The sequence below is a fragment of the Salmo salar genome, chromosome ssa15 (assembly GCF_905237065.1).
Source record: "Salmo salar chromosome ssa15, Ssal_v3.1, whole genome shotgun sequence".
Lineage (NCBI taxonomy): Eukaryota > Metazoa > Chordata > Actinopteri > Salmoniformes > Salmonidae > Salmo > Salmo salar.
In genome coordinates, this window is record NC_059456.1 from 62467163 (window position 1) to 62480929 (window position 13767).

The window sequence follows — 13767 nt, forward strand, 5'->3', positions numbered from 1 at the left end:
CTTGTGCTGTTTCCAAAAGTTGCTGGAAAATACAAATCACTGATGCATTTTCTTGATGTATTATGATGAACTTGGGCAAATTAATGTATTTTCTAATTAGTCCACTACATTTAGTTGCTCTCCTACTAAGTTCAATACATTTTGGAACATTGTTGAATTCCGTTCTGTCCAGATTCTGTGAGACCCTCTGCGTTTACCGCAATGTGGCCCTATGGTACCAGAATTGAGCAATGCCATCTATTTTCAAGCAGAATTTTTCAATTATTTCATTGGAATTCCAATTAACTTTTTTGCTTGACTGAATAGAAATGGAATTGACCCCAACCCTGTTACCTAGGGCCATGTGGATACCATGAAGGCTCTGCCCACACACGCACCCACACCACTCTGTTTAGTAGCCAGAACCATGGGTCCATGTCCATCGGTCTGGCCATTTTAATCTGCCCAGATTTGCTCTAGTTGTGGCGTGTACAGAAAACGTAACCCTAATGTTGTTTTTCCAGCGACGCTACAGGCAGATAATGAGGATGATATATTGGAAATGCAGATGAAGACTCCCTTTGGCTCCTCCTTCAGGACATTCAACGCCACTGACTACAAACCCATTGGTAAGACTGCTCTAAGACACACTGTCACAACAGTCCCTAGTCCTTGTATTTATCAGAAGTAGACTATCCCATTTTAAATTGCAACCCTCGCATGACTCAATAGTGGCTCCTGTCCTGACCCACCATCTGGGAAACACTAGTTTTGTAAAACTACAGCTTCATGCTTTGGAAATGGAGTCGGATTAGCTTTTTTCAAATTGACTCCTTACAAAATGGTTTATTCTTCCTGTATCAACTACTTTCAATATTGTGAAGTTAAATGAGATGTCTATTACCCCCCCCCGCAGCCACCATCGCCGTGAAGAGGAATATATTTGACCTCTGCACAGATACTAAGGACTGCTACCTGGCTGTGATCGAGGTACATCTTCTGTCATCTGTTAGATTACTCGATAAAGCTGCAAGGGATTGAATCACATACCCCACTTTGCACAGTCAGATATTGAGTGTAGCGGTGGTCTGGCTTAGTACTATTGAGGCATACAACTGTTGTCAGACTTTGTGTGTTTCCCCTCCAGAACCAGGACTCGGTCAACACAGACACGGTGTGCAGACTGTACGAGGTGGGACGCCAGAGATTGGCTGAGGAGGAGGAGGATGAGGAAGATCAGGTAAAGGACCCAACGTACCCCTTCACAAAGCGCCCCCTTTTGTGTTATGTTGGTTGATAATCCATCAAATAACCAATCGCTAACATTGGATGATTGGTTGGTTGTGCCAGAACATTTATTTATTGCAAGTAATACAGCCTAAATATCGAAATATAAGATCTGGCTGTTCTGGAACACTTGTCCCCTATCAGGAGGATGACGATCAAGAGGATGACGATGATGACGAAGATGACTCTGACGACGACATCAACACAGACCCACTGGTTGCCGAGCTGGAAAATGATAATGGAGGAGAGGAAGAGGAAGATGGGAACAATGACTTCTCTCCCTCTGACGATGAAGAGGTAGCTCGTCTGCTTGAGGGGGATGGTGAAGATGATGACGATGACTCGGATGAGGAAGATGGGGACCTTGCCCTGGATAACAGTGAGTAACATTTGTCAGTGTGTCCCTCAGCCACGCACTCATCTAGGTACAGCATTGGATGAAGGACCGGCAGGGTTGAAGTTTGTGGTAACATTGAACTTTAACCTTCTGTCATAAGGTCTAGGATACATACCGTAAATTCCGGACTATAAGCCGCAACTTTTTTCCCAGGCTTTGAACCTCGCGGCTTAAACAATGACGCGGCTAATATATGGATTTTTCCCGCTTTCAATTTTTTGTTTTTCAAAAAAAAAAACATTCTGTGACGTGCTCAGTTTTTTGGCGGCATGAAGCTTTCATTAGACCAATGAAATTGCCGAACGGGTTAAGGTCAAACAACTTTTTTGTTTACTGTTTAGATTAAATCGAGCGCTCTCAAACTTCCCATCATTCTGATTACGGTAGTCATTTTGTCACCCTCATCATGGCAAAGACACAGAGAAATGCATAAGATGCAGCTATCAAGTTGAAGGCGATTGATCTGGCTGTTGGAAAAGGAAATAGAGCTGCTGCACGGGAGCTTGGTCTTAATGAGTCGATGATAAGACGTTGGAAACAGCAGCGTGAGGAATTGACTCAGTGCAAAAAGACAACTAAAGCTTACTGCTAATTTTTTGTTACAAGCCGTGTTTCGTTAAAGCCTTTATTTTTGTTACAAGCCGCGTTTCGTTAAAGCCTGTGTAAAGTTCATTTGTTTCAATGTACCGGTAGGCACCTGCGGCTTATAGACGTGTGGCTTATTTATGTTCAAAATAATCTTTTTTTTTTTTAATTCAGTGGGTGCGGCTTATATTCAGGTGCGCTTAATAGTCCGGAAATTAGTCATTTTTTAAAAATGATGACATAAAACGAGGGGCATTCAACTCTTACCCTATGAGGTCCGGCGCCTGCTGGTTCTCTATTCTGCTTGATAATTAATTGCATCCACCTGGTGTGCCAGGTTTAAATCAGTCTGTGATTAGAGGGGAACAATGAAAAAACGCAGTGGAACTAGCTTCGAAGGTTAAGAGTTGAGTTTAAGAGCCATAGACATCATAACCATTTATGTTATTAATAGAATGCAACTTTATTGTCCATCCAGGATGGACATGTTCCTTTGGCATTACCGCACAAAGAGGATTGCATACACAAACACATACAGGTTTTTTTTTCTGGATCAAAATGGGGCGTAGGTGGTGGGCGTGGTCATGGGACTCAAACAGTATAGCAAAATCAACGGGGGCCCCATGCCATTCCAAAAATACTCCTAAATGCATCATTATCTTAGAATCTCCCTGACTGCCTAGCTTTTATTTTGGTCATTGCTAATTCTCAAATATCTTTTATATAAAAATATATAGGTCCATTTAAGGCTGTTGCGGTGACCAGATTACTGGCAGTCATGAGTCACGACCGCAGTAAAATTCCATGTGACCGTTGAGTCATGGTAATCTCCTTTATGAACCCTGGACATGCTTTGGTAGTACCCAACTTGTGAACTACCATCAGGTCCTAATGGCCTGGTACTCAGGGCTCTATGGTCACTCTAACCACTCTGACAACAATGCAAATGCAATCAAAAATCACATCAAACACTTATCATCAAAACAGTAGGTCTATCATACTTTTAAAACTCAACTCACTGTGATGATCAATTTGAAGAAAGAAGTTCAACAGCGGGTTGAAACTGAGTGTAAAACATGGTTGTGTATGTTGTTTCAAAGCCTAATACAAGGAAATGGACAGCGCTTTCTAAGCTGACGATTCATTCAAATAACCCGTACACATATTAGAACTGATGCATAGGCTTATGAGCCCAAGCCAATAAAACTGAATTCAAATGATGATTTTGCCATTACACAATGCATGTCCTACCGCACATTACGCATGGCAGAAAAACATTAAACAAAACTGATTTTAGCCTTTGAGTGTGGACTGTATTATTATGCGAACTGGATGGACTGGTTACCTTACGCTACACTCCAACATGTATATCCATGAGTGGGAGAGAATCTATACCCCTAGGAGATGCTGTTGGTTCATTGGTTGTGCTGGGTGTCTTACAGTTAGCCTACAATTACAAAATTGGATTTTGAAAAGCCTAGTAATAGGGATTTAAAAAAATATATATAGATAAATGTATAGATAGATAGATATCTATCTATATATTTATATTTTTATATATATTTATTTATTTATTTAAATGTTTTATATTTCATTAATTGGGTGACCTTACCTAAAGCTATACAGAAGATTTCGCCACCATGTGTTTCCATTTCCTCTGCTCCCTCCTTTTATTCCTTTCTCAAGTGCGTAGACGGGCTGTCAACAGTTTTAGTGAAATATGTTTTGTTGTGAAAACATGTTACTATCGATGTTCCCGAACAGATTTCACTTGGTTTCCCAAATTAAGTTACTGGGTAGCTGCAGGAACAAGTTTGGAGAGCTCATGGCATACAGTTTGGGCAGAATATCACCTGTCGGGCAGTGAGAGCATGCTCCTCAAACAGTGGTTGATGCATGGAGTGAAATAAGTGTTCTTGTATTTATTTCTCAGCTACTCATATTAAGCACATGCTCCCCTATAAAACCGAAGTAGCCTACAGAACGGCCGGTGGGAAAAATTGCAGCCTCCATTCGCTATTCGAGTGCATACAGATTACATGTATTTTTGCCCCTGTTCCTGTCTATTTGATAATGGGCCATTCTAAATCAAATAAAAATGTCCATATTATTAAAGACTAGATTAAATTGAGAATAGTCTGATGGGTGAAAATATGATCACTTGATGAGAGAACATCTGTGCAGCCTGAGGCAAGGAACAGAGTGCCATCTTTTTTTGCTACTTTCTCAAATCATCAGTGTTGCATCATGCAGCCCATATGTTTTGATTTCTGACATTCTGTGTTTATCATAAACTGTTTCAAATAATCACTTTTATGCTCAACATAGCCACTTCATACAGTGCCTTCGGTAAATATTCAGACCCCTTGACTTTTTCCATTTTTGTTAGGTTACAGCCTTATTCTAGGCCATCATTGTAAATAAGAAATTGTTCTTAACTGACGCGCCTAGTTAAATTTAAGTAAATATTAAATAGTTTTCCCCCCTCAATCTATGTACAATACCCCATAATGACAAAGCAAAAACAGTTTTTTTGAAACTTTTGCAAATGTATTCAAAATAAACATACATATTTAAAGAACAATTTATTTTTAATTTACATTTTTGTTTCACCTTTATTTAACCAGGTAGGCTAGTTGAGAACAAGTTCTCATTTACAACTGCGACCTGGCCAAGATAAAGCACAGCAGTTCGACACATACAACAACACAGAGTTACACATGGAATAAACAAACATACAGTAGAAAAAAGAAAAATCTATGTACTGTGAGTGCAAATGAGGTACGATAAGGGCGGTAAGGCAATAAATAGGCCATGGTGGCAAAGTAATTACAATATAGCAATTAGACACTGGAATGGTAGATGTGCAGAAGATGAATGTGCAAGTAGAGATACTGGGGTGCAAAGGAGCAAGATAAATAAATGCAGTTTGGGGATGAGGTAGTTGGATGGGCTGTTTTACAGATGGGCTATGTGCAGTGATCTGTGAGCTGCTCTGACAGCTGGTGCTTAAAGCTAGTGAGGGAGATATGGGTCTCCAGCTTCAGTGATTTTTGCAGTTCGTTCCAGTCATTGGCAGCAGAGAACTGGAAGGAAAGGCGGCCAAAGGAAGAATTGGCTTTGGGGGTGACCAGTGAGATATACCTGCTGGAGTGCGTGCTACGGGTGGGTGCTGCTATGGTGACCAGTGAGCTGAGATAAGGCGGGGCTTTACCGAGCAGAGACTTGTAGATGACCTGGAGCCAGTGGGTTTGGCGACGGATATGAAGCGATGGTCAGCCAACGAGAGCGTACAGGTCGCAGGGGTGGGTAATATATGGGGCTTTGGTGACAAAACGGATGGCACTGTGATAGACTGCATCCAATTTGTTGAATAGAGTGTTGGAGGCTATTTTATAGATGACATCGCCGAAGTCGAGGATCGGTAGGATGGTCAGTTTTACGAGGGTATGTTTGGCAGCATGAGTGAAGGATGCTTTGTTGCGAAATCGGAAGCCGAGTCTAGATTTAATTTTGGATTGGAGATGCTTAATGTGAGTCTGGAAGGAGAGTTTACAGTCTAGCCAGACACCTAAGTATTTATAGTTGTCCACGTATTCTAAGTCAGAACCGTCCAGGGTAGTGATGCTGGACAGGCAGGCATGTGCGGGCAGTGATCGGTTGAAGAGCATGCATTTAGTTTTACTTGCATTTTAAGAGCAGTTGGAGGCCACGGAAGGAGAGTTGTATGGCATTGGAGGTTAGTTAACAGTGTCCAAAGAAGGGCCAGAGGTATACAGAATGGTGTCGTCTGCGTAGAGGTGGATCAAAGAATCACCAGCAGTGAGAGCGACATCATTGATATATACAAAGACGAGTCGGCCCGAGAATTGAACTCTGTGGCACCCCCATAGAGACTGCAAGAGGTTCGGACAACAGGCCCTCCGATTTGACACACTGAACTCTATCAGAGAAGTAGTTGGTGAACCAGGCGAGGCAATCAATTGAGAAACCAAGGCTGTTGAGTCTGCCGATGAGGACGTGGTGATTGACAGTCGAAAGCCTTGGCCAGGTCGATGAATACGGCTGCACAGTAATGTCTCTTATCGATGGCGGTTATGATATCGTTTAGGACCTTGAGCGTGGCTGAGGTGCATCCATGACCAGCTCTGAAACCAGATTGCATAGCGGAGAAGGTGCGATGGGATTCGAAATGGTCGGTAATCTGTTTGTTGACTTGGCTTTCGAGGACCTTAGAAAGGCAGGGTAGGATAGATATTGGTCTGTAGCAATTTGGGTCTAGAGTGTCTCCCCCTTTGAAGAGGGGGGATGACCGAGGCAGCTTTCCAATCTATGAGAATCTCAGATGACACGAAAGAGGTTCAACAGGCTAGTAATAGGGGATGCAACAATTTCGGCAGATCATTTTAACAAGAGAGGGTCCAGATTGTCTAGCCCGGCTGATTTGTAGGGGTCCAGGTTTTGCAGTTCTTTAAGAACATCAAGTTACTGGATTTGGGTGAAGGAGAAATGGGGGAGTGCAGGGCTGTTGACAGGGGTAGGGGTAGCCAGGTGGAAAGCATGGCCAGCCGTAGAAAAATGCTTATTGAAATTCTCAATTATAGTGGATTTATCAGTGGTGACAGTGTTTCCTTGCCTCAGTGCAGTGGGCAGCTGGGAGGAGGTGCTCTTATTCTCCATGGACTTTACAGTGTCCCAGAACTTTTTTGAGTTTGTGCTACAGGATGCACATTTCTGCTTGAAAAGGCTTTAGGAAAACTAGCTGCCTGTGTATATTTGTTCCTGACTTCCCTGAAAAGTTGCAAATCACGGGGGCTATTCGATGCTAATGCAGAACGCCACAAGATGTTTTTGTGCTGGTCAAGGGCAGTAAGGTCTGGAGAGAACCAAGGGCTATATCTGTTCCTGGTTCTAAATTTTTAAGATGGTGAGGAAGGCACTTTTTTAGATGGTGAGGAAGGCACTTTTTTAAAGAATGACCAGGCATCCTCTACTGACGGGATGAGGTCAATATCCTTCCAGGATACCCGGGCCAGGTCGATTAGGAAGGCCTGCTCGCTGAAGTGTTTTAGGGAGCGTTTGATAGTGATGAGGGGTGGTCGTTTGACCGCAAACCTGTTACGGATGCAGGCAATGAGGCAGTGATCGCTGAGATCTTTGTTGAAAACAGCAGAGATATATTTTGAGGGCAAGTTGGTTAGGATGATATCTATGAGGGTGCCCGTGTTTACGGATTTGTGGTTGTACCTGGTGGGTTCATTGATAATTTGTTTGAGATTGAGGGCATCAAGCTTAGATTGTAGGATGGCCGGGGTGTTAAGCATGTCCCTGTTTAGGTCACCTAGCAGCACTAGCTCTGAAGATAGATGGGGGGGCAATCAGTTCACATATGGTGTCCAGGGCACAGCTGGGGGCAGAGGGTGGTCTATAGCAAGCGGTAACGGTGAGAGACTTTTCTGGAAAGGTGAATTTTTAGAAGTAGAAGCTCGAATTGTTTGCGTACAGACCTGGATAGTAAGACAGAACTCTGCAGGCCATCTTTGCAGTAGATTGCAACACCGCCCTTTTTGGCAGTTCTATCTTGTCGGAAAATGTTATAGTTAGGGATGGAAATGTCAGTGTTTTTGGGGGTCTTCCTGAGCCAGGATTCGGACACGGCTAGGACATCCGGGTTGGCAGAGTGTGCTAGGGCAATGAATAAAGCAAACTTAGGGGGGAGGCTTCTAATGTTAACATGCATGAAACCAAGACTTTTACGGTTACGGAAGTCAGCAAATGATAGCACCTGGGGAATGGGAGTGGAGCTAGGCACTGCAGGGCCTGGATTAACCTCCACATCACCAGAGGAACAGAGGAGGGGTAGGTTAAGGGTACGGCTGAAGGCTAAAATAACTAGTCATCTAGTACGTTCAGAACAGAGAGTAAAAGGAGCAGATTTCTGGGCATGGTAGAATAGATTCAAGGCATAATGTACAGACAAAGGTATGGTAGGATGTGGATACAGTGCGGGTAAACCTGTGCATAGAGTGACGATGAAAGAGATATTGTCCCTACAAATATCATTTAAACCAGGTGATGTCACCGCATGTGTGGTAGGTGGAACTAAGGCGTATTGAGCAGGGCTAGAGGCTCTACAGTTAAATAAGGCAATAAACACTAACCAAAACAACAATGGACAAGGCATATTGATGTTAGCGAGAGGCATGTGTAGCCGAGTCATCATAGGAGTCCAGTGAGTGGCTTCAGGCAGCTTGCGGGCCAGGGCTAGCAAGCTAACAGAAGGGCCTTGGAGGGACATCGCGACGGAAGAAAGTCTGTTGTGGCCCCCTCGTGCTATTACATCGGCAGACGGATCAGCAGGGCTCCATGTGGTAAACCAGGCCAATTGGCAGAATAGCGGTAGTGGCCAAAGAATTTGTCCGGTGGGCCTCATAAGCTAACAGTCCGATGTGCTCTGGACAGCTAGCTGGCCGCGGCTAGCATGCTAGCGGATGGGATTTCAGGGGACGAAGTGACGGCGGAGCCAGTTGAGAAAAACCCCATCGGGCGAATCACGTCGGTGGTCCAGTCGTGATGAGTGGGTGGGGGTCCAAGCCAGTTGGCAAAAAGAGGTATTGTAGCCCAAGTATTGGCTGATGGACCTCTTTAGCTAGCCGGGAGATGGGCCTGGCAAGGCTAGCTCCAGGCTAATTGGTTCTTGCTTCGGGACAGTGACGTTAGTCAGGAGTGGCCACTCAAATAGCAGCTAGCTAGCTGTGATGATCCAGGTGAAAGAAAAAAAAAACTAAGGTTCAGAGCTTGCGGTAGGAATCCGGAGATATGGAGAAAAATAAGTCTGATTTGCTCAGGTTTGAGTCGCGCTGTGCAGACTGGCGAGAGTTGTCCGTGCTAGAGGTGGCTGATGACCGCCAGCATTGGCTAGCTGACTACTAGTTAGTTAGCTGGCTAGCATCTGTTGGAGTTTCCGGTTCAGGCGACGGATCAGCAGGGCTCCGTATGGTGGGTATAGTGGCCAAAGAATTTGTCCGATGGGCCTCTTAAGCTAATGTGTACTTTAGACAGCTAGCGGGCCGTGGCTAACTAGTAGCCAGTTAGCTGGTAAAATATTAAATGTATATATTTTTTATATAATCTATACGGGGGAAAAAAGGAAAAACAATGTTTACAAGGGAAAAGAAGGGACAAGACTAACACATGTCCGACTTCTACGCCATCTTTGAATATTTGAACTATTGAACTATTCAAACCCTTTACTCAGTACTTTTTTGAAGAACCTTTGGCAGCGATTACAGCCTTGAGTCATCTTCAGTATGACGCCACAAGCTTGGCACACCTGTATTGGGGAGTTTCTCCTATGCTTCTCTGCAGATCCTCAAGCTCTGTCAGGTTGGATGGGGAGTGTTGCTGCACAGCTATTTTCAGCTAAGTCCAGGCTCTGGCTGGGCCACTCAAGGACATTCAGAGACTTGTCCCGAAGCCACTCCTGCATTGTCTTGGCTGTGTGCTTAGGGTTTCTGTCCTGTTGGAAGGTGAACCTTCGCCCCAGTCTGAGGTCCTGAGTGCTCTAGAGCAAGTCTTCATCAAGGATCTCTCTTTTTACGTTGCTCCGTTCATCTTTGCCTCGATCCTGACTAGTTTCCCAGTCCCTGCTGCTGAAAAACCACCATGCTTCACGGTAGGGATGGTGTCATTGTTTTTCCAGACGTAACGCTTGCATTCAGGCCAAAGAGTACAATCTTGCTTTCCATCAGACCAGAGAATCTTGTTTCTCATGGTCTGAGTCCTTTAGGTGCCTTTTGTCAAACTCCAAGCGGGCAGTCATGCCTTTTACTGCCAGACCAAGGCCCTTCTCCCCCGATTGCTTAGTTTGGCCGGGCGGCCAGCTCTAGGAAGAGTCTTGGTGGTTCCAAACTTATTCCATTTAAGAATGATGGAGGCCGGTGTGTTCTTGGGTACCTTCAATGCTGCGTAAATGTGTTGGCACAGATCTGGGGAAGGGTACCTCGACACAATCCTGTCTCGGAGCTCTACGGATAATTCCTTCGACCTTGCTCTGACATGCACATTCCACTGTGGGACCTTTTTATAGACAGGTATGTGCCTTTCCAAATAATGTCCAATTAATTGAATTTACCACAGGTGGACTCCAATCAAGTTGTAGAAACATTCCATGCTCAGTGGAAACAGGATGTAGTAAAGGGTCTGAATACTTATGTAAATAAGGTGTTCCTGTTTTTTATTTTTAGATCTGCAAAAATGTCTGAACCTGTTTTCGTTTTGTCATTATGTGGTATTGTGTGTAGATTGCTGAAGATTTTATTTAATACCTTTTAGAATAAGGCTGTAACGCAACAAAGTGTAAAAAGTCAAAGGGTCTGAATACTTTCTGAAGGCACTGTATGCACACACTTAGAAAGGATATTTTCCTGTTACTATTTTATTCAGTTAAGTTAAACTATATTCTTCTAACTATAAAGTCATATAATGGCACGGGACTTATAAGCATAAATGCTAAATGGAGCATAGCCAGGTAACTAACAAACAGTAGGCCAACTCATATTCTGTTATTCTGAAATACATTTTCTTATCATAATGTTAATTTAGATCTGACTAAAATAAATAATGGATTTATTGATGGTGTTCAAATATTCATTAAACTTTTTTTAAAGGTGCGCATCAGCGTTTTGTATGCCGGCTATGACTTGCCTTTTTTTAAAATACAGTCCTCGTTCTCTGTGAAGCTTAGCTTGTTATCAAAATTATTGCTTCAAAAAAAGTGTTACTATACTGCTGTGTGGACATTTCATCTTTAAAGAGTGAGTAAGGAAAAACAGAGGGATGAACCCTCACACATTCTGTTGCAGGAGACATGTTTCTACTTTGGCATTTTTACTCCAGCACCGTGACTTGTATAGTGTTCTGTCCCGTTATTCCCCGGACCTTTAAATCTGTCTTTGCTTTCTTTCTGTCAACCCAGCAGTCAGCTCAGACCTTGAGGATGACATAATCCTGTCCCTGAATGAGTGAGGAGTTGTCTGGGACAGAGAAACTAGGACAACATGTCCGGACTTCTAGTGAGAGCTCTCCCGTGGGTGAACACTCATTAACAACTGAGACAAGACGGTAAGGTACAGTTAGAGTTGAGGAGAAAGAAGGATGGGATTTGGGAAATGAACTGTGAGAGCCGACAGCACTGCTAGTTTGGAATATTGTCCCAATGCCCACCTACCGCCCAGGAGCAATAGTGGGAGAAGCTGATTGGAGAGTCAGAAGTAGAGGGCCAGAAGAAAGTTCTGGCCCTCTGTTCCTGAAAAAAAAAATGAAGATTTGTTTATGATATAGTTTTATATTACACAGTTTGCTTGATGAGTGGGGGAAAAAAACTGGTACACACAACAGACTGATTCTTTTAAAATGTCGAATTCATTAAAGCTCTTTTCAAAGTTTGTCCCCCATATGGACTATTGGTCATTTTCTAGAATGCTGAATGACCACCGTCATGTGTAGACTGTTTTAGATGGGGAAACTGAAGGAAACCACTGCTCTCCGTGGATTGATAAGGCAGAGTGTTCGCTGACTCAAGCTTACTGTTCTGTACTGCATCAGCTCCCATGTGGTCTGCTAAAGACTAAGGTGCTGCTTGAGGCCGCCACTGTAAAAACAAACACCCACACAGAGCGCTGATAATCTGTGGAGCTAAACCAGCCATATCCTCAGGTTCATCTCCACTGCACCACCTACAATACAAACGTAACTAACGACCAAGACTACACACACAATAGTGCCATCAATGACCAACGCCACTGGGTTTCACTGTGTAATCATAACAGATTAAACATGGTGCTCTTTAAAAATGCTGAATACTGGCAATTTAGGAACTGTACTCACATTAGTGAGTGTAAAACCATGGACTACACAAATATTGTTAGCACGTGATTGATGTAGGTGTATGTCTACATAACGAGGCCTTAAAGGATGCCTGACTTTTTATTTATGTAAAAAAAAAAATGTTACACCGTGTATGAATTTGGCTTAGATTTACATTTTGAGTGCTTGATATCAACATTGGGTTTATGCTGTCTACACACAGCAAATGTTATCTTGTAAGACAGAAAGTATACTTTACCTTACATTTTGGGTTACATTTTTTGGGGGGGTTCATTAGTGGACATTGCTTGGTATTCAGTTGTTATTTCGCTACAACCTGTTTCCACCTTCTTTTTTTTTATATATAACACTTACGATTTGTTTGGTCCTCTCATGGAACACCCCTGACAGAAGTGCATTGGCTGATGTTTTAGTTGCTGACTGTCAATAATACAGAGACACTGGGTGCACATGTTTTGCAGTAAGGGATGTCCGGGTGGGTGAATTTGGCACTCGATTGGGAATTTAGGAGCCTGGTGGAGAACACAGAATCCCACCCTCAAAACTGCCAGTGAGGCCAGTTATAGGGATAGCATTGAAAACGAAACAATGAAACTCGTTCCCCCGGCTATGTAAAACAAGCGCACTGTATTTTGGTTGAGGTGTGTTTTGTTTGGATTATGGTTTTGACCTTGAACTTTGTTGGGTGGAAGGGTGGGTGGTTTTAGAAGCTATTCCTGATAAGTATTAAATTGTGCCATAGCTATATTATTCAGTTGCTGCTACTTTTTAACGAGACAGTCAAGATGCAAATGTAGGCTGGTCTCACATGTATTGCCAACATATCATGATTTTTCTTCCTGAATCAGGATCTTTTCCTAGTTTTGATTTCATTATTTTCTTTCTGCCTCTCTTCATTTCTTTGTTAGAGGCGCTCTTGTAAAGAGCCATAAAAAAACATGTTCTGTACAGTATGTATCTAAAAGTATTTTTACTCTCATTTTATTTAAAGATTGAGCTCTGTCATCTTTAGGCCTAAATTGGAATACCCTGACCCATTGACATTAAGAGATTAACGCCCTGGTATGAACATTGAATATGACATGCATCATACACCCAAAAGCTATTATTCAGTTGCTGTGATGGAAGAGTTCACTCATCTCTAACCTACGTAGGAGCCAGGGGTTCACGACCAGAACATAAACGTATAGAATATATCTCAGAAATGTACTAGAGATTTAGTCATCTGTCATACCCAATATAATCCAATTTTATGTATAGTATAATACACACCACACACACACATTTGTTTCGTACATCAATTACTATTTATTGTAGACTACATGCTCTGTCTACAGACATGGGCTTTGCTATATAATCAGCTAATTCAGTAGTGTGTGGTTGCGTCACCATTGGTTACCATATGTTAAATTGGATTATGTAATGTTCTTAGATAATTATAGAACGGAATATAACATTCTAAAAACAACCTCGTTTTGATTAAAAGTGATTTAAAAGTGTGTGTGTGTGTGTGTGTGTGTGGGGGGGTATTGGTCTGTATGAGCATGCTAGAGTAGTGCATGGGAGATGTCTGTGTTATGCTGAAAACAGGCAGGATCTTGTCTAAGAGAGGAATACATTTATTTTTCTGT

The 13767-nt window shown here is 42.8% G+C and overlaps 1 protein-coding gene across 4 annotated transcripts in view; it reads left to right on the forward strand.

Moving 5' to 3' along the window:
* Nucleotides 1-13767, forward strand: part of LOC106571850 (dedicator of cytokinesis protein 3) — a 111609-nt gene that overhangs the window by 18236 nt on the left and 79606 nt on the right. For all 4 annotated transcript variants that reach the window (XR_001321018.2, XR_006759220.1, XM_014145341.2 and 1 more), the window contains exons 21-24: nucleotides 504-608; nucleotides 896-969; nucleotides 1127-1219; nucleotides 1411-1645. Coding sequence is in view for 2 of the 4 variants with exons in the window: in XM_014145341.2 (XP_014000816.2) it covers nucleotides 504-608; nucleotides 896-969; nucleotides 1127-1219; nucleotides 1411-1645 (507 nt within the window). In the remaining 2 variants the exon portion in view is untranslated. The remainder of the gene's footprint in view (nucleotides 1-503; nucleotides 609-895; nucleotides 970-1126; nucleotides 1220-1410; nucleotides 1646-13767) is intronic.